The following is a 26,817-nucleotide window of genomic DNA, read 5'->3' on the forward strand; positions in this document are numbered from 1 at the left end:
GGCACGGGGAGCAGCCGCTCCGGCAGCCTCGTCTCGCTGCAACGCCGGGCCTGGCGCGCTCTGGCTCCGTGGTTTCCAGCTTTTTCGAGCGCTCACAGACACCGGCCGGGCGAGCGGGGATCAGGCGCTGCCACCGCCCTGGGGTGCGGAGGATTCCTGTGCAGCACCACGGGCTGCAACCTCTGTCCCCTCAGAGCAGGGCTGTCACACTCACTTCCACCAGGTGCCACATCAGCCTTGTGGTTGCCTTCATCAGGCTGAATGTAATTTTAGGACCATATCAATGTAGGAGTAGTTACATATATACAGTCTTAAAAATTACATTCAGCCCTTCGGAGGCAACCATGGGGCTCTCAGTGAAAAGGAGCCTGACAGCTCTGCCATAGAGCCTTTCACTGCCCAGGTGCATCACCCAGCAGCTGCACCTGTGAGATGTGGGTCTGGCTGCTCCGGGGAGGGACACAAGCCGCCCGGGTACCCTCAGATGTCTCACTGAGGCAGCTGCACTGCTGCTCCCAGCACGGATTGAGGGGCAGAACTGGGGCTCCCGGGAGCAGCACAGGCACTTGGCTCCCAGTAAGAGCTGAGCAGAACCAGCTCATCCTGGAGAAGTTCAGCAGCTGCTTTATTATCCAGTCACCCAGAACAGGAGCACTGTTGTGAATTTGTCCCCTCTGCTGCTGGTGACACTGGCCCAGCGCCACTGGGCCTGCTCCCAGCAGCCGTGGGGCCGGGTCCCCTCTGAGTGGCTCTGTCATGTCCCGCTCCCACAGCCCCGTTTTGGAGCCCCAGGAGGCAGCAGGGGGGTGAAGCTCCCAGCACAGAACTAAACCCCCACCCGGGTGCTCCTGCCCCGCTTCACCCCAGCACCCCATGGATCATACCACAATGATGCTCTTCCCGCTTTTATTAGTGGGGTTTGACCTCAAGGTACAAAAAAAAAGACAAAAGGTACCTCCCAGTGCCGGGCTCAGACAGGTGTTCTCTGACAGGGAACGGCAAAGGGGAAACCAGAAAACCCCGTGCTGGCCTGTGCCACACGCCCGTGTGCCAGCCAGGCCGGCAGCGCCGTGCCCAGGGAGGCACCGTCCCCCCAGGAGCTGCCGCAACCAGCGCTCCGAGCTGCTAGAAAATGAAACAAGGATGAGGCGACACTGGCAGCACCAGATCTGCCTCAGCGCTGTGGCGCGGGAACAGCAACACCCCGGCCCCAGGGCCTGTCCCCGGGCTGGCTCGCTGTGCCAGCACCGCCCCGTGCCCCCGCACAGCAGCGCAGCCCCGCGTCCCCCGCAGGCTGGAAGGGGCGCCCGATCTCTGCTCACAGCACAGACTCTTCCCCCCGCAACCTTCAAGGCACCTGCTGGGGCAGGAGGACCCGCACCCACCCCCAAAAGCCACCCAGCCCCCCAGCTGAGCCCGTGTCTCTGCAGGAATCGGCTGCAGTGTCCAGCACCCCGAGAGCAAAGACATTCACAGCAGCTCTGACCGAGCTTCCCCTCCCTCCCACAGCCTGAATTCCCAGCTGTTACACCAGCAGAGCTGATTTTCCTGCCCCTTTCCAGGGCTCTCCGGTCCCCGGGAGCCTCCCAGGCCTGGCCCCACAGAGCTGCTGCTCAGGCTTTTCGTTTCCTCCTAAGGCCCGAGGGCAAGCGCGGCAGCGCCGGGCTGGCTCCATGCTCTGCTGGGGCTGCTCCGGGCTGGCTCCATGCTCTGCTGGGGCTGCTCCGGGCACACGCACCCGCCGCCCAATGAGAACCGGGCAGGCCCTGCCCGCACTGCAGCCCTCACCTTTGCGTTTGCAGCCCAACTGGTACCCCCATCTCAGCCACCCCCATCTCAGCCGCCCCCAGCCCCCCTGGCACAGCCCCCGGCCTCCATCTGCCCCCAGCCATGGCCTCTGCACTCAACAGGTACCACAGGACCCACACAGAGATTGGAAGGGACCCATCCACAGGCAGGGAGAGCCCCTGGCCAGCACAGCACCCTGGCGGCAGGAGGGTCACTCGGTCGGGGTCCAGCTCAGCTGCCTGCCAGCCTGAAGGACATCAGGCACCCCTGAGCTCCCCTGGCAGCAGTGGGGACACCAGCACCACCCAGGAGCCAGCGGTCAGGGCAGCGTCACCGCGAGGGATCAGGACAGCCAGACCTGGCAGGGCTCCCCGAGCCCCAGCTCATCTCCACTGACAGTGTCCCTGTCCCCACCAAGGTGGCCACGCAGCCGCGCTGGAGCGGAGCAGGAGCAGACGGGCTCTGCGTCCAGCGGCTGGGGCTGGAGCTGCCGGCAGAAAGGGCCTTCGGGCCTTGCTCTCCCAGGCCCAGCAACAGCTGCTCCCGGCTGAGGGTGACCCATGGCAGCCAGGAGCACGAGGAAGGTGACCCATGGCCAGGAGGAAGGTGACCCATGGCCAGGAGGAAGGTGACCCATGGCCAGGAGGAAGGTGACCGCGCTGCTGCCCATTCTCCCACAGCTGGACTGGGCCCTGGACCGTTAGTGCAAGGTGGGGGCAGCAACCGGCTCCTGTGACCAACAAAACCTCCCTGTGGCACGGTCGGTGCTGACACGGGTGAGGGAGGCACAGGCAGAGAAGGCGGCAGAGCCCGGAGAGTCCAGCCTGGCAAAGCGCCCATCCAGCCACTCACGGCCACAATGAAACAACTCCTGAGGGACCCGCCGCCCATGACACAGGGACAGGGCAGCAGTTTCTTCTCCACAGAGACCTCATGGCTGCTGGACACTCGCTACCCCAAGCGGAGCGGTGCCAGCAGCCCAGGGACAGAGGGACAGCAAGTTTCACTCCGGGCCTTCTCCAGCCACCCCAGGTCCTACCGCTGTGTCTGCGCAGAGCGAGCACTGCGTTTGCCAGGGCTGGGAACCGGCTGCTCCCCGAGCCCAGGGAGGACGGGGAGGCTGCGCTGGGGGGGCAGCTCGGGAGCGGCAGGGCCTGGTGCTGCGCCCCTCGGTGCCGCAGCCGCGGGTGAGAGGGCCGGCGCAGGCGGCGGGCGCAGCGGAGCCGTGTGCGTGTTCAGCGGCCGGGAGGGCCCGGGAGGGCCCGTGTGCCTGCGCTGCTGCAGCCGCCCCAGACGGGGCTCAACGCCAGCTCAGGAGTGTCTGTGTGAGAGCACCGGCAGCTTCCAGCACCGCCAGCGTCCTGCCCGCGGCGACACGGGCACTGGCGGCAGAGAACGGCAGCACCTGGGTAAAACCCGCCTGGGGCTCAGGGCCTGAAGTCCTCACTGAGCCCTGTGCCGCCTCCTGCCCGGGACAGGACGGGCGCTCCGCAGGGACAGTCACTCCCTCGCAGGCAGCAGCACCGCCCGCCTGCCACACAGCTCAGCACCCTCTGCAGACACCGATGCCATTGAATCAACAACAAACCACTCAGCACCGTGTCTGCCACGCGCCCTTCCCATCCACCAAGGCACTGGCCAGCCAGCGACAGCAGCCCTGCGGCACGCACAGCTTCCCGAACACGGAGATCTCAGAGGAAAATCCTGCCAGCTGAGCCAGGTGTCCACACGAGGTGGCGCTGGGACAGACCAAGCCCTTGTTTTACTACAGAGCACTGAGGACGTGCACTAAACTGGTAGAGCGAGAGCTGATCTGGTTTCCACTGGCGGCCCAGACAGCAGCAGTTCAGACACCCAAGTCCCTGCAGATCTTGCTCCCCGCAGACTGTGAACGTCCACCCAAACCTCTTCCCAGGGAAGGTCTCTGACACCAGGGAAGAGGGTTCCCATCAGACACCTCGTTTCCACTCAGAGCGAAGGTCCCTTTTTGGGAAGGGCTTTCCCCTTCTGCTTTTTGCCCCCTCCTCGCTCCGAGACCTGCCTGAAGTGCAGCACAAGAGGGGATGTCCCGCTCGGGGCTGGCTCCGCGTTCGCTGCTCCCGGAGGCGAGCAGGGTTAGAGGCCCGTGAGATCCACGATGGCTTTAATAAAGATGGCGTCATCACGCACGTAGGAGTTCTTGGCTTCCATCACGGAGACGGGGCAGAACAGCGGGCAGCCGCTGGCAATGTTCATTTCTGTGACGGGTCGCTGGAAGGAGGAGGATGTCACATCGGGCCGGAAGGCATCGATGATGTGCTCGCGGTTGTTCTGATCCAGGAGCATCAGGGTTACCTGTGGGCAAACGTGAAAATGTACTAGGGCAGCTGGATAAAGAGCACGTGGAAACCCAGCCGGTGACCCGCTGGCTTGAAGCCTGTGACACACGCAGGTACCGATGCAGCCGCAGCCACACACACGCCTGCATATCTGAGGAATGCCTCCAAGTCGGGTCAGCAGAGGATGGCACCTCGGTGACATCCTGCATGGAGCTTCCCGCACCCTGCCCTGCAGGGGAAGCTTCTGTGTGGCAGCACAGGGTGTCAGAGCGACGGAAACCCAACAGCTGGCCGGCGAGGTGTTCGGCCCCGCACCGATACCCCACACAGCGGTGTCGCTAAGGCGCAGCTACTGTCCCGCTGGGAAATGAGGCAGCGCCTCTCCCTGCAGCAGCGCTTTGCCCACTCGGCCCCGGAGCGTTTCATAAACCCGCAACATCTCGAAACTGCAGCCTGAGCTTCTGAGAGCGAGCGAGGAGCAGCTGCACCCCCAGTGCTGAGGCCATGACAAGCTCCCCTCACCCCGAATTCAGGCAGAGGCTCCGCTCACTTTCCCAACACGCTGCTGCTCTCCTGCCGCAGCCTCTGCCGTCCCCCCGCCCTGGCACACACTGGGGACACGACTGGGGAATCCCCAGGGCGGCTGACACATCAAAGTCCTTCCTTCTTCCGCCTGCTGAGTGGGCAGATTAACAGCATCTAGAAGCTCCAGTGGGTGCGAAACCAGAGGGGGACACTGCTGGGCACAGCGGGCTTTGTCCCAAACCTACCTTCTGGTTGAAGGGCCACCGCAGAAGGGCATCGTTGGGTCCTTTCATCACCACAAAGAACAGGGACAGGTGGGTCCCGCGCCCGGTGCCGTCCCCGTTCAGGTAAACGCGCAGACACATCTTGTAGCCGTACTTGCTCGTGTAGAAAGCTACCGAAGAGTTGCAAAACAAACAGTGAGTGTCAACCCTGGCAAAGCCTGGCACCAACGGGCTCCTTTGAACACTGAGGAGTCTAAAGTCTGGATCCTGGAAGAAGCCAGGCAGGCAGGTCTGGGTCTAAGAACACCTGCACCACGGAGCTGGGCTGGGAAGCCAACAGGTCCGAACACCAGCCAGGCGCCAGAGACAGCGCCGGCTCGGGCCGGTACCAGCCCCTGCTCTGCACTGGGACAGAGCAGGACAGGCTGGTCCCCCGGCTTTCCCAGCGCAGAGCCCAGAGCTGCAGCTCTGCCCGGAGCCGCATCCCACCACGTCCAACACCAGCCGTGCTGCAGGTCCCGGCAGTGCCGCTGGCAAGCACCAACAAAAACACCCCAAAAAGGGCCTGTCTAGGGGCAGAGCACCCACGGGAACCCGCTGGCTCTGACGGGGCACAGCCTCAAGCCAGCAACTCCGGTCTCCATCGGGATCCAGCAGCTCGGCACAGCCGGGCTCCGGGTCTCTCACGTCCAGCAATTCTGGGAATGCCGTGTTGTGATTCCAGACCCATGTGGTGCCACAGAGACATGTCTCTGAAGGGACCTGTCGTGGCAGCACAGAGCTCCGAGCCTCAGCTCCAAGCCTCAGCTCCGGCCGCCGCGGGCACCGGGCGGCAGAGCAGAGACGTGTTTTCCCGCGGGACCCGGCGCTCAGCACAGGCAGAGCAGCACCCGCAGACACCGAGCGCTGCCGCGGGCACGGAGAGCCCGGCGCCCGTCCCGCGCCCACCGGCCCAGCGACCGCCAAGCGCGCGGGACGCAAAGCGAGACCCGGCAAGCTGCCCCGCACCCGCGGCTCCCAGCAGGAGCTGCGCTTGGGACTGTCCTGGAGCGTGCCCCTGATGGACCTTTCTGAACGCTTCTGATTTTGCCCTTCGCAAAATCCTGCGGCACATTGTGTCCTCACAACGCGAGTGAGTGGTAACTCTACTTCCTTCTCCTTAACACTGATTTCATTGGATATTTCCTCATCTTTACATTTAAATACAAACCGATTATACCCATTTCCCTTTTACATGCTATTCTCAACCCAGACCTCTCTCCTCCCTGACCGAACAGCACTAGTCGATTGGCTTCACTTTCTAATATTAAAAAAACCAACACCTCCACAAGAAACATTTGTTTCTCAGGACTAATCTTCTCCTAAAGCAGCCCCAGGAATGAGGATCTCTCGCCTAAATGACACAATCAACTGCTGTAGGAAACCAGGCCTTGTACTTTGCACTGGTGAGATCAAAATGAAGAAGTCCCGCCTGTTGCAGAGCAGCCCCGTGTCGGGCAGAGGCCCTTCCAGTCCCTCCAGCACAGACCTTCATCAGCACATTGCAGAGACCAACCAGCAGCACAAAACAGCGGCTGGCACCCCCAGAGCCGTTTCCCCGCAGCGAGGAGCCGGGGGGCACAGCCCACGCTGGGAAAGGAGGCAACAGGACACAAGCGTCAAGGTTCCTTTCTCTAGGCCAAACAAACCAGATTTGAAGCAGATTTGTTCGCTTTGGAAAAAGGAAACACTGCCCTTCCCGCGGGGTTTTTCCAGGGCTGCTGATGACTTTTAGAAGGCGATGCTAATTGCATGTGCACAGCTTCGGTAGCAGTTCGGTTCCCCTCAAGAAGGGGAATAGTTTTTTCTTCCAGTTTTTCAGCAGAAAACGGATTCTGAACAGCCTCATCCAGCAAACAGATTGAAAAACAGTTTGAGAAATACAATTGCTTTTATCTGGCGGCCCGGCCAGGATCTGGTTCTCCACAGCGCCGGGAAGCGGGCGCTGGGTACGGGCTCCAGGTCTGCACGCAGCTCCAGGTCTGCACGCAGCTCCAGGTCTGCACGCAGCTCCAGGTCTGCACGCAGCTCCAGGTCTGCACGCAGCTGCTCAGCCGCCCCGTTGCAGGCGAGCTCCCCGCCGAGCGAGGACACTGAAGAGATGGTTTCACCTCAGAGCCGCGAGCCTGGGAAGCGCCCTCATAAGCAAACAAGCCCGATCACAACCTACTGCTCACTGCCCAAGGTTTTCTTCTTGCAGAAGAGGAAGAGCGGTGCTGGGCTGCGGCAGCTCTGCAAGGAGAGCCCCTTCCTATAACAGATACTCGAGCACTTCCCTAGGTACGGTTTGGGCTTTATTTAGACGTTGCCTCTTGCACCGTCATGGCTTAGGCACTAAAATATATTTCTGGGGCTCTAATATATATTTCCTCCTTTCCTTAACTATTTTATTGCTGGTTTTATGGTCTTTGAGTATTTTACTTCTACGCAGGGCTATTCCAGAGCTAAGATGATTGCATTCTCCAGTATGAACAATTAGAAAGGTCTTCTGCAATCTAAAAAGCACCTCTGTCAGCAGAACAGTTTCATTTAGCCCAATGGGACAAAAACTGTTGCAGACTCCATGGGAAAGGAGGACAGAACAGGGACATCTGAACAACCAGCACCTCCCCTGCTAAAGGTACCACTGTGCATCCCCCACCCAGCTGAGACACAAAAGGCTTTTGCAATTTTGCAAATTTGTAGATAATAACCTGGAGAGAAGATGGCAGGAGAGCGGCCTGTTATTGCCTCCTGACGCTTCCTGGCAAACTCCGTTATCTTCCAGATGAAAACACCGTCGTAGGTGGACGCTTCCATGTTGCGGATCTTCTCCTCCATCTCGGCCATGGCCAGATCTTTGAGGCCGATGCTCCGTTCCAGCTGCCGGACCTGCTCAGTGGGACACACGGTGCAGCCTGGTTAGAAACACGCACTGTTGTGAGCCCCAAGGAGACACCAGAGTCCTCACAGGACAACTCGTTAGTGAGAGACATTCTCCAGAACGCACAGGGGTCACGGGAGGAGAAGCGGAGCATCGTAGAGCAATTCGCTACAGCTTCCATTTGAACCCTGTCGTTCTGGAGAAGATCACAGAATCCCAGAATGTGAGGGGTTGAAGGGCCCTGGAAAGCTCATCCAGGTCAATCCCCCCATGGAGCAGGAACACCCAGATGAGGTTACACAGGAAGGTGTCCAGGCGGGTTGCAATGTCTGCACAGAAGGAGACTCCACAACCTCCCTGGGCAGCCTGGGCCAGGCTCTGCCACCCTCACCAGGAACAAGTTTCTTCTCATATTTAAATGGAACCTCGTGTGTTCCAGTTTGAACCCATTGCCCCTTGTCCTGTCACTGGTTGTCACCAGAAGAGCCTGGCTCCATCCTCCTGACACTCCCCCTTTCCATCTTGATCCCCAGGAATTAGTCCCCCCTCAGTCTCCTCTTGTCCAGCTCCAGAGCCCCAGCTCCCTCAGCCTTTCCTCACACGGGAGATGCTCCACTCCCTTCAGCATCTTGGTGGCTGCGCTGGACTCTCTCCAGCAGTTCCCTGTCCTGCTGGAACTGAGGGGCCACAACTGGACACAATATTCCAGGTGTGGTCTCCCCAGGGCAGAGCAGAGGGGCAGGAGAACCTCTCTGACCTACTGACCACCCCCTTCTAACCCACCCCAGGTACCATTGGCTTCCTGGCCACAAGGGCCCAGTGCTGGCTCATGGTCACCCTGCTGTCCCCAGGACCCCCAGGCCCCAGGTTACAACCGCGGTTACAACTGCTGGGCTGATGCGGCCCCTGGTGAAAATGAGTTCAACACCCTGCCATGTGTCAAGCCAAATGATGCCGCGGCCGCGCTGGCACAACGCTGGGCACAGCATCAACAACCACGCTCCTTTGGAAAGGTCTAGAAGGCGAGCAGCCCCGCAGGATCAGAGTGATCCAGTGAAACGCTGAGTAGTCTCTGTCAAAACTTCGGCCAGGAACAATAGCCAGGCGTCTGCGTAAGTTGATCACTAACAGAGATCTGAACACTTCGTGCAGGTCAGTTTAATTATTGTATTTTCCAGGATGCTTTAGAGGGCTGCGCACAGCTAGGCAGTGAAGCTTTGCTAGCGGATAACATGGAAAGGACACTTGTCCTGTTTTTGTTAGAAACAAGTTTCTCTGTTAGTGAATGTGCCTGTCAGCTAAAGCTTCATATGAGCTGCATTTTCCTGGAGAACCAGATGCATGTTTTGGTGAACACAGCAATGGAACGTGAGGTTATTGATAAGGACAGATTCACATCTCGCCAGAGGGGCAACGAGAAACAGGTGACCAGAACTGACCAACAGAGTATAACATCCCATTCACATGAACACTTCATATAACAGTGGGAGATCACGAGGATCTCATCCCTTTTCCTTATGGCAACATTAGGAGAGGACCTTGTGAGTTGTCCCTGGGAACTGAGGCCAGTGACAGACTGAATCCAGTTCCATTGGCTGCAGAGTCCAGTCCAGGACTTCGGCTGCCGGCTCTGCAGTTGCCGGGACTTTCAAGATTGGTTTTGTATATTTTGTATTATTTTCTCTATTCTTAGTAGTAGCATTAGTAAAACATTTTTAATGTTTCCAACTCTCTTCTCTCTGTCCTTCATTCCCTCCCAATCACCTGTCCTGACTGAGAAGAGGGAGAGGGGATTAACAATACACCTGACAGGGTTTTATTGTCACACCGCAATCAAAACCCTCAACAATACTCAATATTTCAAGTCTCTGCTCATAGTGCTGGAAAGCCCAAGCCAGCGGTTACACACCTTGTTACTGAGCGTTTCGATTTTCTCCTGGTCCAGCCGATGTTGCCGACTGTAGGCTTCGGCTGTCAGAGACACTCTTTCCACCTCCCGATTGAGCACGCAGACGATGTTCTCGAAGGTCACCGTCTTCCTCTCGAGGGCCTCGCACCTCCCCAAGAGCTCCAGGGACCTGGAGAGCTCAGACTCCGAGCACAGAGAGTTTGCTGCCAGTAACGGGGAGCTGGTTTGTGATGAGGAAAGGGCAGGGAGGGGCTTTAGGTCTCCAGAACCGGCCTTGAGGCTGAGTACAAAACTCAGCAGCATGTACAGATGCTCCGCCAAGCACTTGCTTTCGTGTTCTGGTAGCTTTTCATTTTCCACCTGGGTGAAGAGAAATACATCCCACGTTCAGCAAGCTCAATCTATGCTGTCACCATCCACAGAACAAATTCCTCCTCTTGAGGCCACAACACCAGTTTTAAATTATAAAGGGGAAAAAGCAAAGAGAGTTAAAACCCCATTGGTTGGGGTTTTTTTTGGGGGGGTGTTGTTTTGTTTCAGAAATTTTGCGAATCCCATACAACGATACAGACTGTTCATCCCCGTCTCCAGCACTTCCCAAAAGGGCTCTGTCAGATGTATTTAACAGCACCAAAGGACAAATCCTCCCGTAACCCCCCATGGAGGGATTTATACAAACATCGACGGTAGGAGCTGGGAAAACTAAGTCACATGGAGAAATAAGGCCTGGCCCAAGCTCTAAGAGGACAGGAAGACACCAGCCGCCCAGCTCTCTGCTTACAGCTGAAAGCAGCTTAACCACCAGCCTCAAGGCACTCAGGGTGTTCCTCGAGAGGAGGCTTCCTTCCACATTACGTTTCCTTCCACATTACGTTCATTGTCTGGATACCCAAACTCTGGACAGCAGATGATGTTCAGCTCCATTTGCAAAGGGTTTGAAACACCACTTTGCTCAAACGTCTGAATGCAAACATCTGTAACGCTTTGAGCAACAGCAGCTTGCAGGTGAACTCTAACGCCAGAACTGAGAACAAGTCCCGAGATAAACATCAACAGATGAGCACTTACCACCTCGGCACATCCGACAACCTCAAATCTACAAGGCACTTTAGATCTGCCACAAGTCTTCACATGGTCCCGAAACTAGAAAGGAAGGAAGGCAATGTTAGATCTGATGTGTCCCCGGTAGCTCCCCTTCCACCTTGCTGACATCTAGGGAGCTGAAGACGATCTCAGGAACGCCCTCGCTGATCACCAGCTGCCAAAGCGTGTGGTTAAACCTGGACACTGCCTATCGTATTGTGTTCAGTCCTGGGCCCCTCAGCTCAGGAAAGAGACTGAAGTGCTGGAGCGGGTCCAGAGAAGAGCAACAAGACTGGGGAAGGGACTGGAACACAAGCCCTATGGGGAGAGGCTGAGGGAGCTGGGCTTGTTTAGTCTGGAGAAGAGGAGGCTTAGAGCTGAGCTCAGCACTCTCTAGAACTACCTGAAGGGCAGTTCCAGCCAAGTGGGGATTGGGCTCTTCTCCCAGGCATCAGCAATAGGACAAGGGGCCATGGGCTTCAACTCTGCCAGGGGAAATTGAGGCTGGAGATGAGAAAGCAATTCTGTGCAGAGAGAGTGGTCAGGATTGGAATGGCTGCCCAGGGAGGTGCTGGACTCACCGGCCCTGGAGGTTTTTAAACTGAGACTGGACATGGCACTTAGTGCCATGATCTGGTCAATGGGCTGGAGTTGGACCAAGGGCTGCACTGGATGATCTCTGAGGGCTTTTCCAACCCAGTCCATTCTGTGATTCTGTTAGGTGTGACTTTCACTTTAGCACTGACACCTGCAAGTTTTATTTCTCTGTCTCCTGACAGCTGGGAGGTCACACTTCTCACCTGCACATGCGAGAAGGAAAAAGCAACCAGCACAGGTACATGAGGAACCAGCTGCACTGAGGGCAGAGGAAGGGGAGGCGCGAGGAACAACCCCATGACCTGCCAGATGTTTAACTCTGTGCGCTTCAGGTAACCCTCGCTGGGACCTGCCACAGCGCAGTATTGGTATTTCCAGCTAAGCATTATAAATCTAAGAAGGAAAAGCTTCCTGGTGGTCCTGCCTGAGCATTTTCGGCAATTGCCGCAGGGCCACCCGCGCCGGGCCGGTGCAGCGTCCCCTCCACATGCACCTCGGCTGCTCCCGCCCAGAGCCGGGGCCGATGCTGGACATTTCTACAGAGAATTGCACTAACCCCCCCAGCTGCCAGGATGACTCGTTTGGGTTCCCACACAGTGCATGATTAATGCTAACAAGCACTGCCACATCATCATCTTGATTGTGATGTACCTCCCATCATCAGATATCAATGCTCTGTTCTGAACAACAACCATATTCCACATTTAGTGCCCGCATCTGCTACAACAGATGTCGATTAAAACTGGTTTTAAACCACTTTTTAAAAAAGCTCCTAGGTCCATCTGGCTTGCTGGATGAGTCAGGCTGCTCAGAGTTGCAGCGGCCGCAGCTGATCAACTAAAGTTTGGAGAGTGATAAAAGAGGGAGTAAATATTTAAACACAGGATAGATCACCTGTGGGAACCTATAAGCCTGGGCTCTGCTGGGCTCCAGCTCCAGCCTGCACACAGGCAGAGCCGTGGCCCAAGAGCCCAGCGCAAAGCATGGAACAGGCTCCCCAGGGAGGTGCCACGGCCCCAACCTGACAGTGTTCAACAAGAGACTGGACACCGTCCTCAGACACACGGGGTGACCTGTGGGGTGTCCTGTGCAGGGACAGGAGTTGGAACCGATGATCCGTGTGGGTCCTTCCAGCTCAGGACATTCTATGACTCTATGCTGCCCAGTTTGAAGAATGTTTTGCTCATTGTTTTGCCATTTCTGTCCCCCTTGCCCTGCTTCAAGGGCGACAGCGTTGCTAAGACATTTGCCCATAGCAGGCAAGATGTTTTGAGATTAATGTGATTTTAAGATGTTTCCCAAAACTAGAGCCCTAGAGACATAGATTCCATTGCATCATTAATTAGAATTCATTTAGCTGGAGATGGGCTCCCTTTCTGTAAGTGCGGTCGTGGTTGACATCACTGCATTACACAGGAGGCAAGGACCCTGTAAACCCAGGAGTGTGCATTTCCCACAGCAGCTCTGCCCCCAAACCCCATCCGCGCCGCTGAGTCCGACCACTCGCGCCTACCAGCGCCTTGACCCTTGTGGAATGGTCACCCCAGTACTAACAGCTGCCGCTTAATTGTTCTCCCCACTCCACTTCCTAATGGTCCCGATTTTCCTCCCCGCCCCGAGGACGCGGTGTTGGCCCATCGGGACCCCAAAGGCCACTGTGGTGGCACGCAGGTCACACTCGGTACCTTCTCCCTTGGAACCTTCTTCCCGCAGCCTTCGCACGTCAGTGGAAATTCAGGGCAGACTTCGTCGTGAGCCTGTAAAACAACCGACAGGAGAACATTTGGTCCTCTAAATAAAAGCTGTGATGAGGTTATACGATGAGTACAACTCAACAGGGGCAGTTCTACACTATATTACTGAAGAGTGTGGTATTCTACCAACCTAGACTCCAATCTTGGTCACGCTGATAATTCTGCGTGCTGACTCATACGTGTCATCTCCAGGCTACCAGAATTTTGGGTGCCTATGTAGCCTCAGCATCAACATAAAAGCTGCTATAATTCTTGACAAAACCAAATTACTGCTTTGATGGGCGAGATGATCAACAGGAAGCTCCATGTATGGCTGTGCCAGGAAAACACACGTTTGCGCAGGCTGAGTCAAGTAAGCCACGATCTCAGCGAGATAATCGGTACGATTTTTCCACTGTAATGGTTATCAGTCGCTGAAGCACCAACCCGCAGCCTCCTCCCCACACGCTGGGCTGAGCTGCCTGATCGTATCTTCACGTTTGAATCAGAAAACCATTTTTCAACCAGAAAGAAGAATAGTTTTAACTGTTTCATTTAATAGGCGCTACACAGCCCTGCAGCAAGAGCTCATGCTGTTTGGCGGCCGGAGGAGCTGAGAAACGCTCAGGGCAATGTGATACTGTCCTCAGCAGATACTGGGGCCAGCAATACAGCTAAACTGGGAATGCTGGAACACGCCTCTGCTTTCTGTGTCATTTCCACATTGCTTAAACCTTCCCTTTACACATCAACCAGCCGAAACGAGGCATTGCAAACACCTTGAATAGGCAGTTCAAAACTCAGGTTAAAAGATAAGCACACTGAAGCATCCTGATAAAAAACCAGAAGCGTTTATAACGCAGTCGCGTGAAACCAGGTGCCTCGAAAACTTGGTCATGTTTACTCCTTATTAAAACAATGGCGGGCGCGGGGAAACACGCACAATTTAAACAGTCACCACATCAGAAACTGGAAAGCGAAACCTATTAGCGGCTCAGCTTCGGTTTCAGAGTTACTCTCTCCTTTTTATACTTTACATGAGCAACGAGACCCAAAAGCCTCAGGGCACTGTCCCTGCAGGGTGACCGGGCAGAGGAGGAGGAGGAGGCAGAGCGCCCTTCATCCCACTCACTCACAGCGGCTCAATCCTTTCTTCTACCCCCTATTGCTCTCATGTTCTAACCCAGGGCTGTCAAATTCATTTTCAGTGGGGGACGCATCGGCCTCGCGGGTGCCTTCGAAGGGCCGAACGGCCCTTCGAAGGCACCCGCGAGGCCGATGCGTCCCCCGGTGAAAATGAGTTTTGACAGTCCTCGGCTAGACGCACCAAGGAGCATCTTCCCCATGAACAAAACCGGCAGAGGGTCTGGCTGAAGGAAGGAAACCTCCCAACCTCCCTGCAGAGACAACTATTTAAAAAGGGAGTATTTAAAGCTTACGCTTACACCCCCCTTGCACCACCAGAAGGGCAACCAGCCCCGCACAGCACGACCAGTCCATATGGAAATCAAGACGCGCAGAAGCGTGAGCTTTAAGCAGCGCGGCTCCAGCCATCTACTTGGTGTAGAAGCGGTTTCAGGCTCTTCTGGAAGCCCCTGTTCCGTCCCCCTCCACGCGGGTGTCTCGGCACACACGGACGGTATCGCCGCCAGCAGAAATCCGCCCACCCCAGGCTGGCATTCCAGCCTGACCTGCCCGCTCCGCTCCCCCAGGAATGGGGCAATCCTCCTGTTTACACCCGTCCCAAACCCACGCATCTTCTTCTGCAGCAAGGACGAGCGTCTCTGAGATTCTGGCATTCGCTGTGAAGGTTTTCGGCAGCTTTGGAAAGTCATCGCTGTGAACAGGGGAGGTGAGAGCAGAGTCCCCTCCCAGAGTGAACCTGTCATGGAAACCAAGGCAGACGGGGGTCGGAGAGAGGGGGTGGCAATGGGACGGTTAAGCGGAGCTGGAACACAAGGGTCTGGCTCAGACCTTCAGGACTGCCCTCCAGGTACCTCAGCGCTGACTTTGCACACACCAGCAGCAAACCGAGGCACAGACCAACCCATGGGTCCTGCACCCAACAGCACGAGGAGAAAATCAAACCGGGCAGAGTTAAGAGCCCGCACAGCAACACCTCGCTCTGCCCTCTCCATCAAACCCAAACCCGCCGATCGATCCGCACATCAATTCGCTCCCTAAAAATAAACAGCGAGACAACGTGGTGGCAGCCTGGACGTCACACGGTGCTATCAGAACAGGAGGGTCTCTGGGAGCCCGCCCAGGAGACTAGAAAATCAGACACCACCGCTGCCTGCAGAAGGACCGGGGCAGCCCACGAGCTCGGGTGTCCACACTGAGGCTGCTTGGTCCCCCAGCCTGGCCGTGCTGAGCCCCCATTCCTGCAGGCCAGCGGCCAAGGGAGCTGCCTGGGACGCGCTGTGACTCCCCTACCTCGGTATCAGGGAAGGAGAAACGTGATTTGCAGGATTTGCAGTTGAGGTTCATCTGGGGGCGCCCTCGGGGTCACCCCCTCACACCAACTCAAGCAGTGGGAACGGCAGCTCCCCTCTCGGAGCTCTGCGGCAGCACGGGAGCACGTTTCAACGCCGCTGCGCAGCAAAGGGCAGGGAAAAGTGGGATTTGGTAAGAGCAGCTGATCTATCTGTGGAGGACACAACGATAATTTCCTAAGGAATGCCAGGATGAGCTGCTCTGCTGTGCTTGCATACGTAAGACAAAAGGGAAAACTGCAGTTTAATCTGATTCCTGCTTTGCCAAACTTGACTTGAACTCCAGAAGAGGCTACTGCTGAAAATCACTATCCCCATAGAGCGGCTGCAGAGCAGGAGGTGCCCCCGCTCCCCCGCTCAGGACCTGCCACACCAGCACGAGGCGGTTTTTAATGGAGGCCTTGCAACCATGTTGGGAAATCCAGCAGCGTGACACAGCGCTCCAGCTCCGGGACAAAGCAGCCGAGAAATGCACCGTGGAACCAGCTGCTGCCAGAGGCCAAGTGCCGGGTGCTGCACTCGGGTCACAACAACCCCTGAACGCTGCACGCTGGGGAAGAACAGCTGGAAAAGGACCTGGGGGCGTTGGTGACAGCGGGTGAACATGAGCCAGCCTGTGCCCAGGTGGCCAAGAGGCCACCAGCATCCTGGCTGGTACCAGCACTGGTGTGGCCAGCAGGACTGTCCCCCTGTGCTGGGCTCTGGGGAGGCCAAACCTCAAATCCTGGGCTGAGTTTTAGCCCCTCACTACAGGAAAGCCCTTGAGGTGCTGGAGCGAGTTGAGAGGAGGGAACAGAGCTGGTGAGGGGCTGGAGCACAAGTGTGATGGGAGCGGCTGAGGGACCTGGGGGGTTCAGCTGGAGTGGGCTGGGAACACACACCTGGTCCTTGTGCTACTGCATGGAGCCCAGTAACCCAGGGCTGGAAGCGGGAACCAGTCTGTACCCCACGGTGCCAACTGGGAGCAGGAGCTTTCCCACACACACACTGCTCCCGCGGCCAGGACACGCTGCTGACAGGGACCGGAGCTAGTCCACCTGGCACCACCAACAACTAAAGCTTCAAGAAATGTCAAAAACTAAGATTAACTTCCCATCGGTAAGTGCGTGTGGCTCTAGTGGGCACGTTATGGCAGCAATGGTGCCCGAGGCCACGGCGCCCATCTGAGCTGAGGACACAGCTGGCGGATGAGATGTCGGGGTCCCAGGGGCCTCGCTCACGCCTCCTTCCAGAACCAGCAGATCAACCTTTGCTTTCAGCTCTCTGTGGTTTTGTTCACCGCCTTTTAGGGCGATTAGACAGACATTTGATTTGGGGTTTACGGTAGAGAAACTTCAAGGCAACATTTCTTGTATTGAAGACAGATGTGGAAGCGAGAGCTGGTTTTGAAGAAGGCTGAAGGTACAAGAAACATTTTGAAAGCAGTAGGGGGTTTCCTAACATTTCCTAAACCAGACTCTGCCTTTCCTTGTTTGCTTTGAAGTACAGGAGCCTGAGGTGGTGGGACACTCCAGGATGCTTCTTCCAAACCCCTCCATCATCCCAGAGGAATAATTTTCCTAGGGAGACTCCAGTCTGAAACAGAACGGGGCCAGACCCCCAGGGCAGTTTAGATAAGCCTGAGTCTGAACCTGAGCTGGCGCCACGGCCAGCGGAGCCCCCTTTGTTCCTCAGACACAGCTGCAGTGCAAAACAGAAACACTAAAGCCGCTTGCCAAAGAAATGAAAAGTTACCGCGTAGGACTGCACAGCGTGCCTGCGAACAGCTGGGTGACATGTGAGGGATGTTCAAAGCGATCGCCAACGCCTGATCAGAGATAACTCCGCAGGTCTTCTAGGCTGCAATTAACAGTTATGGTTCCCTGAAAAATGCCCAAGATGTGCTGTTCACATCTAACGAGGTCACTTCTTGAGAACAACCTGTCACCGGGGAGTGAGCACCAATCGCACGAACCACACCAGGCGCCGGAGCATCCGTAACATCCCCCTCCAGGAGCTACTCCTGACAGCGACCGCTGACAACGGCGCAGGAGCTGCCGCAGCGCTGGGAGCGCGGCCCATGCCGACCAGGCCCCGGGACAACATTCCCAGGGAGGGGACAGGACAACACCCCCTTCCACCAGCACGTGGGGCTTCACCCAAGTCCCGGAGATGATGAGGGACAGCCTGGGGATGAAGGCTCCGGGTGCTCTGCCTGACAGGGGAGCTGCCACACTCTGGAGCTGCAGAGAGGAGCAGGGACAAGGTCGGCTCCTCTGCCCCACAGCCAGCGAGGTGCGGGCTGGGAACAGAGGGGCTGTCACAGCACAAGGCTGAAGCATCTCCAGAAAAGGGGACATGAGACAAATATTGCACCCGGGACAGGTGTCTTTCACGCGCTGGAGAAGTGGAGCCTGCAGTGAGTGGTGCCATTTCAAACCCGATTCCTCTGGCCCGTTCCAAACGCTGGAGGTGCCCAGGGGCGTGTGTGACGGTGGCTTTGGCTCCAGCCAGACACCTGGAGCCCCAGGAACATCTCCCTGGGTGTGAAGTGCTGCCCCCATCACCCCAAATCCGTGCTCATGCTGCGGGTTTCACCACGGCTTAGACAGGACACACGGCACTCAGCTTCACAGCTCAGGACTTGCAGCTTTCTGCTTCCCAAGGGACAGATGCCAAAACTGTGCACGAGGAGGGTCGCCACAGAAGGCGTCTGTAGCAGCTGAGAGCAGACCCTCTGCAGCCAGGGCTTTCCAAGGCCCCCATACACGCTCCCCCCGGGGCTTCACCTCCCAGCATGGGCTCGGACGGGAACCTGCTCCGGTTCGGGAGCCAGATGCACAAACTCTACTCCAGGGACTGTAAGGGAGGCCGGGATTTGTGTGGGGACCCCAGCTCTGGAAAGTAAAGGTGTGTCAGATCCCTTCCTCCAAAGGGAGGCCCTTTTGGTCACCTGCAGATGTAAGTCAGGGATCCTCCCACGGGACAGTAGTTTGGTCCCGGGGGAAACTGCTGATCAGGCCAGAGGCGGCTTCAAGCTGCACTTCAACACCACGCCGTAACTTGAGCCAAAACCTTCAGAAAAAGATAACACATGCTGAACCTGCTTTTAAAGAGAAGGCTGGCTGCCTTGCCACAGTGCTCAAAATGTGCTATCCCACGCAGGCAACGTGGCTATAAAACCCTCAGAAGTACATTTGGGAGGCAATGAGAAGAAGGGCAAGTCGGTTCCAAGACCAGCAGCTCTGTTCTGACCCATGTGCAAAAGCCTGAAGCTGAAGTTTTCAGCCTAAGCTGAAAATCACAACCAAGGACAGCTTTCTCTCCACGAGGCACAGCGGGGCTTCCCAGCACCTCCCACTAGGAGCACTGGGCAAGAAGGGACTGCCCGGTTACTTGGGCCTGGCCCCAGGAAGCCACGCAGCCGAGAAGGGGACACAGAAACTCTCCCCAACACCACATACTTTGAAATAATATCACTCAAGTGCTGAAGTTTGCACTTTCCACAGCCTTCCAGGCTTCAATTCAAGTGAACGCTTCAAAGCCAACTGACTGCAGGGCAAACACATCCCCTGCGGTGTGGACGAGGAGAGGCTGTCACCGCAGCTGACAGCCACCCGACCGCGCTGGCTCAGCTCATCTGTTTGCCTACAAACACCCCCTCCCAACTTCGTTTAAATACCGGTGTCAGGATTAAGCTTAAAACTCAGTTCTCCTTTCAAAATTTGGTTACATTTCCTTATGTTTCAAATAATTCTGTGTCTCCCGAGATGAACAGGGCAGTGAAAGCCTCTGTGTGGGTAACAAACGGAGAAGCCGGGGCTGACCGTGTGAACACCTCTGTGCAGCCCGTCCTGGCGGGGGCAAAGGAGCTGGCGAGGAGAAACACACAAACAAAAGCTACAGAACTGAAGATACTAATGAAACAGAAGAGGGACGTAGGCAATTGGAAGTACTGCAAGGCAAGAAAATAAATGCTCCAGTGCTGAGGAACCACAAACCTCCTCCACCTGGATATCACAGGACGCGCCTTCTCGGTCTTTCCTTTAGCTCTAAGGCGCTAACTTTAGTTTCTGCAGCCCTCCTCGGACTTTCCACCTCAATCTAAAGGCGCCTGCCCACAGCCTGCTCTTCTCTATGTGTGCTCGAGGCAGACTCATCGGGAAACCTACACATGGAAAGAGGTTACTGATTAAAAGGAAAAACCCTGCAGGCCCACCGCAAACTGCTTTATCCAAATGCCACGGAGTGTTTACAATATTTACAGTCTGAAAAATGCATTTATAAACCCAGACATGTGCTAAGCACCGAAATATTTCATATGCTTCAAACAGCTTTAAGCAGAGGTGCAAGTCACGTCCAAGCAGATTGCACTCTCTGTTTTATACGTCCCTGTAGACCTGAAACTTGGTATGTCTGAACAGAAAGTAAAACTGAAATCGGTTCTATTGATTTTTTTTGAAGTTGAAGAGCTACAGCTTCAGCTGCAGCACATTCCTTTCCCTGTTCATGCCCTGATAAGATTAGCAAACCAGAAGCGACGGTATCCTTTGATTTGTAAGCGGATAGCAGCCATAGCAGCCGAGTAAGTCTCTCTCAGTACGAGCACACGATTTTTAAATTAGCAAACAATGAATTCACCCTTAGGGACTTTCCACGTCCTGTCGGAAATAGCGCAGCGAGGGACTTTCCGCAGCGGGAGCCGCCGCGGGACGTTACACACGTTGCTGGCTGCAGACGCGCCCGCGCTGCGCGACTGAGCTCTGCTCTGCGGCTCCCAGCTAAGCGGCCTGGGCAGGGTTTAACGCCAGCCCAGGGCACCACGAGAGCCCCTGGGCTACCACGGTGTTTGATGCCTCCTTCCATCAGCCCGAGGAAAAGCTGCAGCCGTGGGGCAGGAGACACGGCCAGATCTTGCCCATTCCCACCAGTTCCCAGGAAAGGATCGGCTTTTCCTGAAAGGGCACAGAATATCCGGAGCCCACCAGGCTGAACGGTGCCCGAGGCGGCCAGGAGGGGCAAACTGAACCCGAGACTGAATCCTGCTCCCCTTTCATCGCCCCACAGCAACCAAAACTGAGATCAGGGCTGCAGCACAAGCACAGAGCCACAGCTCTAGGAGACACACCATGTTTTAGCGAAACATCCACCAGGAGCTTCGGAAGATTAGGCGGAGCGTAAAATAAGAGGCACAGCCTTATCAGTTCAGACATCCCAGAGCATCGCACACAGCGCAGCCCCCAAGAAGACAGGCTCACCCCATTGCCCTTTCCAACTCCAAGGGCAAGTCCTGGCCGGACTCCAGCGCGGTCGGACACTTGTGGGACCACACAGGGAGGACCTGGGGCAGCTGATGACTTTTTGCTGAGCTCTGCAGGAACTCTTTAAGATTTGTTTTTAAACCCGGGAGAATAAGTTCACAAGAGCTCATCAGTCCCAGCACAATCAAGAGCACTGGAAGCTGCTGACAAATATAATTTGGTTTGGTCTAACAGAGAGAAGCTGACTTACTACAATCACCATTTTCAACACTGCAGTGACTTTGAGTCACTGGTCAGCAGCAGAAATTACAGCATGGGTCACGCAATCTGCAGACAGCAGCAGCACAGCTTGAGCCTGGAACCGCAGTAAAACACACCGCACTCCGAAATGGAACTCCCAAACTCTCATTGCTGCGCCGCTGCTTTTAACTGGACATGTTTTCAGCCACACTGTGAGCCACTTGTGAGTGAGGTTTTCACGGCAGGAGAACCGGTTAGTACCATATTTCCCCTCATCTTTTGGACGGAACTCTTAGCACAAAGCAGCGGAAGGTTCTAGAGAGCAGGACAGGGAAGCAGCGGCACAGAAGCACCTTTGTGTAGAACAGGCTCAGCAAGCTCAGCAGAAAACTCAGGCACGATCCACAGCTGTTGTTTCTTTCTGCCGCCTTGCAGCAGCATGGCAGAGAACCCAAACATCAGCCTAGATAAACCAAGCTTAAACCCTTCCTGACACACGTCTCGGTCACTCCATGGCCCACAGGGTCTTTACCTAGGGCAAGTGCGAGACAGAAACAGAATTTACTCCTCTTATCTCAGGCCCTCCATGTGTCGGTGAGGAGGACCGATGAAACGGTCCTTCGGGAGCACCAAAGCTTCCCGGTGAATGTACCTTCACCACTAACTGCCAACGCACTTTAACGACGCAGATCACCACAGCGGAGCTGAGGGGCTGGAAAGCACGGGGCAGCACGCGGCCCTGCCCCCCTCAGCAAGAACACGGCTCTGAGGAGCGTTACCAAAGGCCACACTCCTGAGGAAAGCTGCATTAAAAAGCTGGTGGGCTGCTCAGGAAGAGCAGGAGTGGAAAAGCCAAACTGTGCAGCAGGCGCGTGCGGCCACTGCCCTGGTGGCTATGGGGGTGCTGGCTGGAAACAGGATCTTGGCCAGGCCGCTGTCCCCAAGTTTTAGGTTCACATTTCTTGACAGTTCACTTGCCTTTTATAGTAGAAAGGAGGTGGAGATTGAGTGAGTGGTTCCCACCACGCCTGGTGCCCGCAATCACGTGCAAATCTGAAACGGTTTCGGTCCAGCCTGTGCCCTCAGCAGGGCACACAAACCTACCGCAGCCAAGAAGCCCCTCCAGCTCCCACTGACACCCAGGGAGGCAAACGCTCAGGCCACCGCTGCCGGTGCCAGCGGGCAAGCACAACCACGGGGGCCTTCCCCAGCACAGAGGGAAGGAAAGGACACAGCCGCGAAGGCCTCGCGTTGGTCTTTACCTCGTATTCTTTAATCGTCCCCTTCCACGTGCAGCCGCTGTTAATGCAGACAGCGGGCAGACTTTCCACCTCCCGACGGGCTGCGTTGTCTGGGAAAGCCTGAAACGGAAAAAACAAGCAAACCACAAAAATTACTGAGGGGTTGCAGTTTTAGTCCAGTCTCTTCACGCTTTATTAAGGCTTCTCCAAGTCACCACATCACATCCTCAGAGGTTGCCAATGGCAAACAAATGGTTGTTACAGCGTTTAATTAGGACACTGCTACATCAACGTGACCTGGATTTTAGGAGCTGGGGAGTCCAACACATTAATCATAACTCTCGCTACTGAAGAAAATGTTTCCTAGGAACAAGGGATTCTCAGAACTTGCGTTTAAAACAACAAAAAGAAATGCAAGTGGTATTAATGGTATCAGTGACCTTTATTTTTTAAAATGCATTTTTACTTACCGAGCTTGTTTCCAAAATAGAAATTCCTTCTTCGTATATTCCCTCCTGAATGCAGCTGGCACACTTCTGAGGCCCAGCACTGGCAGACAGAAAAACAATCATCATACACAGCAAAAAGGGACCGATTTATGATTTAATGATAAAGCAATTTCTGGTAACTTTATAAAATGAAAGCATTTTCTTATTTTCAAAACACCACATTGAGCCTTTGCTCATATGTGGTTTTTATGCCCGTTTCTGATTCTAATATATTTTCTTCTCCCGATTACCCACTTTATTCAACCGCCCTCAAGTAAAGGCAGGAGACAGAACACCAGGAAACTTTCCTGCAAGCCAGCGTGTACTTAAATTTCTCACATTTTAGCACAACAAGCACAGGATGATTTTTAGGAGCAAGTCCCTTCAGTGACGAATGGCAAAAACAATGTGGGAGATTCTGGAAAAGAGAACACTGAAGCAACCCCACAAAAATAAAAGCAAGTCAGAGATGACACATTCCCTTAAAGATGGTCTGACACAGGTAATGGAAATCAGATTTTACTTTTTCGCTTGAAAATGCCTCTTCAAGCATTTTGTCTTTAGACTGAAGGCACAAAAGTTACCTTATAATTTTCTTCAGGCAATAGGAACAGTAACGATGACCACACTGAGCTTGAAACGGCCTCCTCAATATATTCTTGCAATCGGAGCAGAGATATTTGACCTCTAGTTTAGTTCCCAGGATCTCCTTTGCAAATCCAGGCTGGTTTAGATCCAAAGAGCCAGGTGGAGTGGAGTTTGCTGCTGCCATGTGAACAAACAATCCTGGCTGGATCTCCAGAGCCTGAAAATAAAAATACATTCCCTGCTTCAGTATAACTGGATGGTGGTCATTTTTCACATATACTCGCACATACATTGGCCCCCAAACCCCAACAACACAGGTAAACACACCGACGTCAGGCACAAGCCCGCCTCCATCTAGCTAAAAATACACAGAAAAACTTAACAGTTAATTTTGGAGTTAAATCCAGAACAAAGAGACCACGTGAACAGACTTTACTAAAATCCCCATCCAAGCCACCTGAAATGCAGCCTGAGCAGAGAAACCAAGGTTTCTGACCCAAAACAAGAACCACAGAACAGTTTGTGTTGGAGGGACCTCCCCAGCTCCCCAGTCCCCCCCTGCCATGACAGGGACATCTTCAGCAGCTCAGGTTGCTCAGAGCCCCGTCCAGCCTGGCCTGGGATGTCTCCAGGGATGGTTCATCCACCACCTCTCTGGCCAACCTGGGCCAGGCTCTCACCACCCTCAGGGACAACAATTTCTTCCTCGTGTCCAGCCTGATTCTCCCTCCTTCAGTTTAAAACCATCACCCCCTGTCCCATCACAACAGGCCCTGCTCAAAAGTCTGTCCCCGTGTTTTTAGGTATGGAAAGGCCACACTGAGGTCTCCCTGGAGTCTTGTCTTCTGGCTGAACACCCCAGCTCTCTCAGGCTGCAGAGAGATCAAAAACCATCCTACAGCTGATCAGTAACATAAATAAATCACCTCGGTCCTCCACAAACCCGCAGGCACTGTGAGGTGCCCACAGCCTCCCACCGCTTGTTTTCAGCTGTCCAAAAGCCCGGGAATCCAGCCCAGAGCGCGGACCGACCGGCCGCTTCCAGAGAACGCAGGTGTGAGGGGCACAAGCAAACCAGCGAGGAGGCAAAGAACCGGCCCGCCCTCGGAACCGCCGGTACCGGGGGTGTCCCCACCGGGGCGGCTGCTCCGGAGACCCCGGGACAGGGGCCGGGCTGAGGGCGGCCCGGACACCCCGGGGCCGGAGCGGGGCCGGCAGCTCCGCCATGCGACCGGGCGCCCCGGGATCACACGGGAGAACCGGGCACCGCCGGCAACAGCCGCCCCCGCGGGACAGGCCGAGGAGCCGGGCCGGCTCTCCCGGGGCTCGGGCAGACCGCACCAGCGCAGCCCCCGCCGTCCCCACTGCCCCCACCGCCCGGTGCGCCCCGGCCTGCCCGCCGCCAGGAGGGGCCGGGCCGAGCTCAAGGCGGAGCGAGGCCCGGGGCGCCGCCGCACGGGGCAGGGCCCGTCCGCCCGTCCTCCGCCTCCCGCCTGTCCGCCCGCCGGCCCGGCCGCGGCCCCCAGCCCCGCCGCCCCTCGCCCGTCCCGCGCCGGCCGGTACCGGGCTGCGCACTCACCGGCCGCCTCCGTCCGCTTCGCACCGGAAGCCGGCCCAGGCCCCGCCCACCGGACACGTGTAGCGACGCCCCGCCCGCCGGGCCCGCTCGCGCGGGGCCATCCCGGGAGCGCCGGGGGCGGAGCCAGAAGCTCTGACGTCACCGACACGCCACGCCCCCACCCCGTCACCCCCACACTGTCACCTGCCCGTCACACCGAGACACCCCAACACGCCCCCAACACCCCACACCGTCACAGCCCCGTCACCCCCGCTACCACCCCCCAGCACGCCCCGCCAGCCCCCGCAGTGTCACCGCCCCCGTGTCACCCCCAGGACCCCTGTCCTCCGCCGCTGCTCCCCCACCGTCCCCGGACCCATCCACCCACACCTTGTGCCGGCCAAGGGCTACCCAGCGGGACCGCAGTGCTCGGCACAGGGGCACACTGCCCCCCACCCCGGGGTCCCAACCTCCAGGGACACCCACCTTCCCGCCACGACCGCCCCCCCCCGCCCAGAGCCGGTCTGGGCGCCCAGGAATGTTTCTGAGAGGCTCTGGTGGGGCCGGTGCTGCTCACCTGGGCACAGAGCGCCATGGCCGCCCCACCGCGGGGACAGCGCGGGCCGGGCGCTGGGCGGGACAGGTGGTGGCTGACAGGCTTCAGCGTGATCGAGAAACAGTGACGTTGGGGGAATCGCAGCCGCCGGTCCCGCAGCCGTGAGGGCAGCAGGAGGTGCTTTTTGCAGGGGAATTCACTCTGCGAAAGGTCACAGTGGCCAGTTTTGTCACTCAGGGTCCCCAGCACGATCATGATGAGGCAGCGCGGGGGCTTTGGGGCTTTACAGCTGCCCCACGAGCAGGCAGGGGAGGGCTTGTTCTTATCACACGGGGAATTCATCTGCTGCTGGGGAAATCCTTCCCATCAGAGCCGGTTCGGTGCTGCCCCTGATGGCGCAGCCAAAGGGTCTGTCCCGGTAGCCCCAGCTGCGGGGACAGCGCGGGAGCAGAGCTGCACAAGGAAGCAAATGGGGGCAGCTCAGCGGGGCCCAGGGCGGCACCATGGGCTGAGCCGGCTGCAGCCAAGCCCAGGGAGGCCCTGAGACCTTCACACAGGACCAAAGGCTGCGCCGATGCCCTTTGAGGTGAGATGCTCCCGCAGAGCTGGGACCAGCACCTGAGGGCGCTTGGGGTGACGTGTGTCCCTGCGCACGTGTTGGCACTGGGATGAGCACAACGCAGCTTCCTGGGACTGGCACCACCGCACGTCCATGCTGGCGCCGCTTCACTCGCTCCACCGCAACGTTCTTTTTCCCAGCGCAGCTGTGCTAGTCTGGGAAAGCGACTGTGGAAACCTTTACATCACCAAAGTTCTTGGCTGGCTGACGTGATTCAGGGAAGGAAAACCCCTTCTGCGTTTCCGAGCGAGCTGTGACCCCGGCAGCGGCGCTGGGAGCAGGACGTGCTGTTCCTAGAGAGGCAGGAACCGCCAACAACGTCTCACCTGCAGCTCCAGCCGCGGGACGAACCACCCGGGGCTGCTCTGAACAAACCTGCTGCTGCAACACCCCGGCTGCCACCGCAGCGCCCGCGGAGCGACTCTTGTGACACTGAGTAACGCGCAGCATTAACCTTCCACCTCCGCACACCGAGACCACTCTCCCGAGGCTCCTGGGCAGCTGGAGCCCAGCCGGTCGTGGTGACAAAGCCACAGACCGACTGTGCAGAGGGAAACCCCCCCCGCTCTCCCGGTGCCCCGTTTCTGCGCAAAGCCTGATTCCCGTAGCCTGGAACCAAGCTGCTCCCCTGCGTTTTGCCGTGAGGACCTGCAAAAACACCGCCAAGGGTTTGAACTCCCGTCCCCCTCCCACGCCCCTGAGTTCAGAAACCA

At 56.8% G+C, this 26,817-nt stretch overlaps 1 protein-coding gene across 6 annotated transcripts; it reads right to left on the reverse strand.

The window, feature by feature from the left end:
* Positions 1-889: 889 nt before the first annotated feature.
* Positions 890-25,832, reverse strand: TRAF2 (TNF receptor associated factor 2). Of its 6 annotated transcripts, XR_014185580.1 has the most exons (11): positions 25,507-25,820; positions 23,368-23,588; positions 22,766-22,844; positions 22,317-22,415; positions 13,032-13,103; positions 10,735-10,809; positions 9,667-10,026; positions 7,588-7,765; positions 4,877-5,025; positions 1,733-4,122; positions 890-1,701 (listed from the first exon to the last, which is right to left on the reverse strand). XR_014185580.1 is itself a non-coding variant. In XM_082067647.1 (10 exons), the coding sequence occupies exons 1-10, from the start codon at positions 25,738-25,740 to the stop codon at positions 3,904-3,906; spliced, it is 1,686 nt and encodes a 561-aa protein (XP_081923773.1). In that variant the 5' UTR covers positions 25,741-25,820; the 3' UTR covers positions 890-3,903. The 6 variants fall into 6 exon arrangements, 4 of the variants coding, with proteins under 4 accessions (XP_081923773.1, XP_081923774.1, XP_081923776.1 ...); XM_082067647.1 differs by having other exon boundaries at positions 890-4,122; XM_082067648.1 differs by lacking the exon at positions 25,507-25,820 and adding an exon at positions 24,951-24,990 and having other exon boundaries at positions 890-4,122.
* Positions 25,833-26,817: the final 985 nt, after the last annotated feature.

The sequence above is a fragment of the Streptopelia decaocto genome (assembly GCF_964273445.1).
Source record: "Streptopelia decaocto genome assembly, chromosome: 17".
Classification (NCBI taxonomy): domain Eukaryota; kingdom Metazoa; phylum Chordata; class Aves; order Columbiformes; family Columbidae; genus Streptopelia; species Streptopelia decaocto.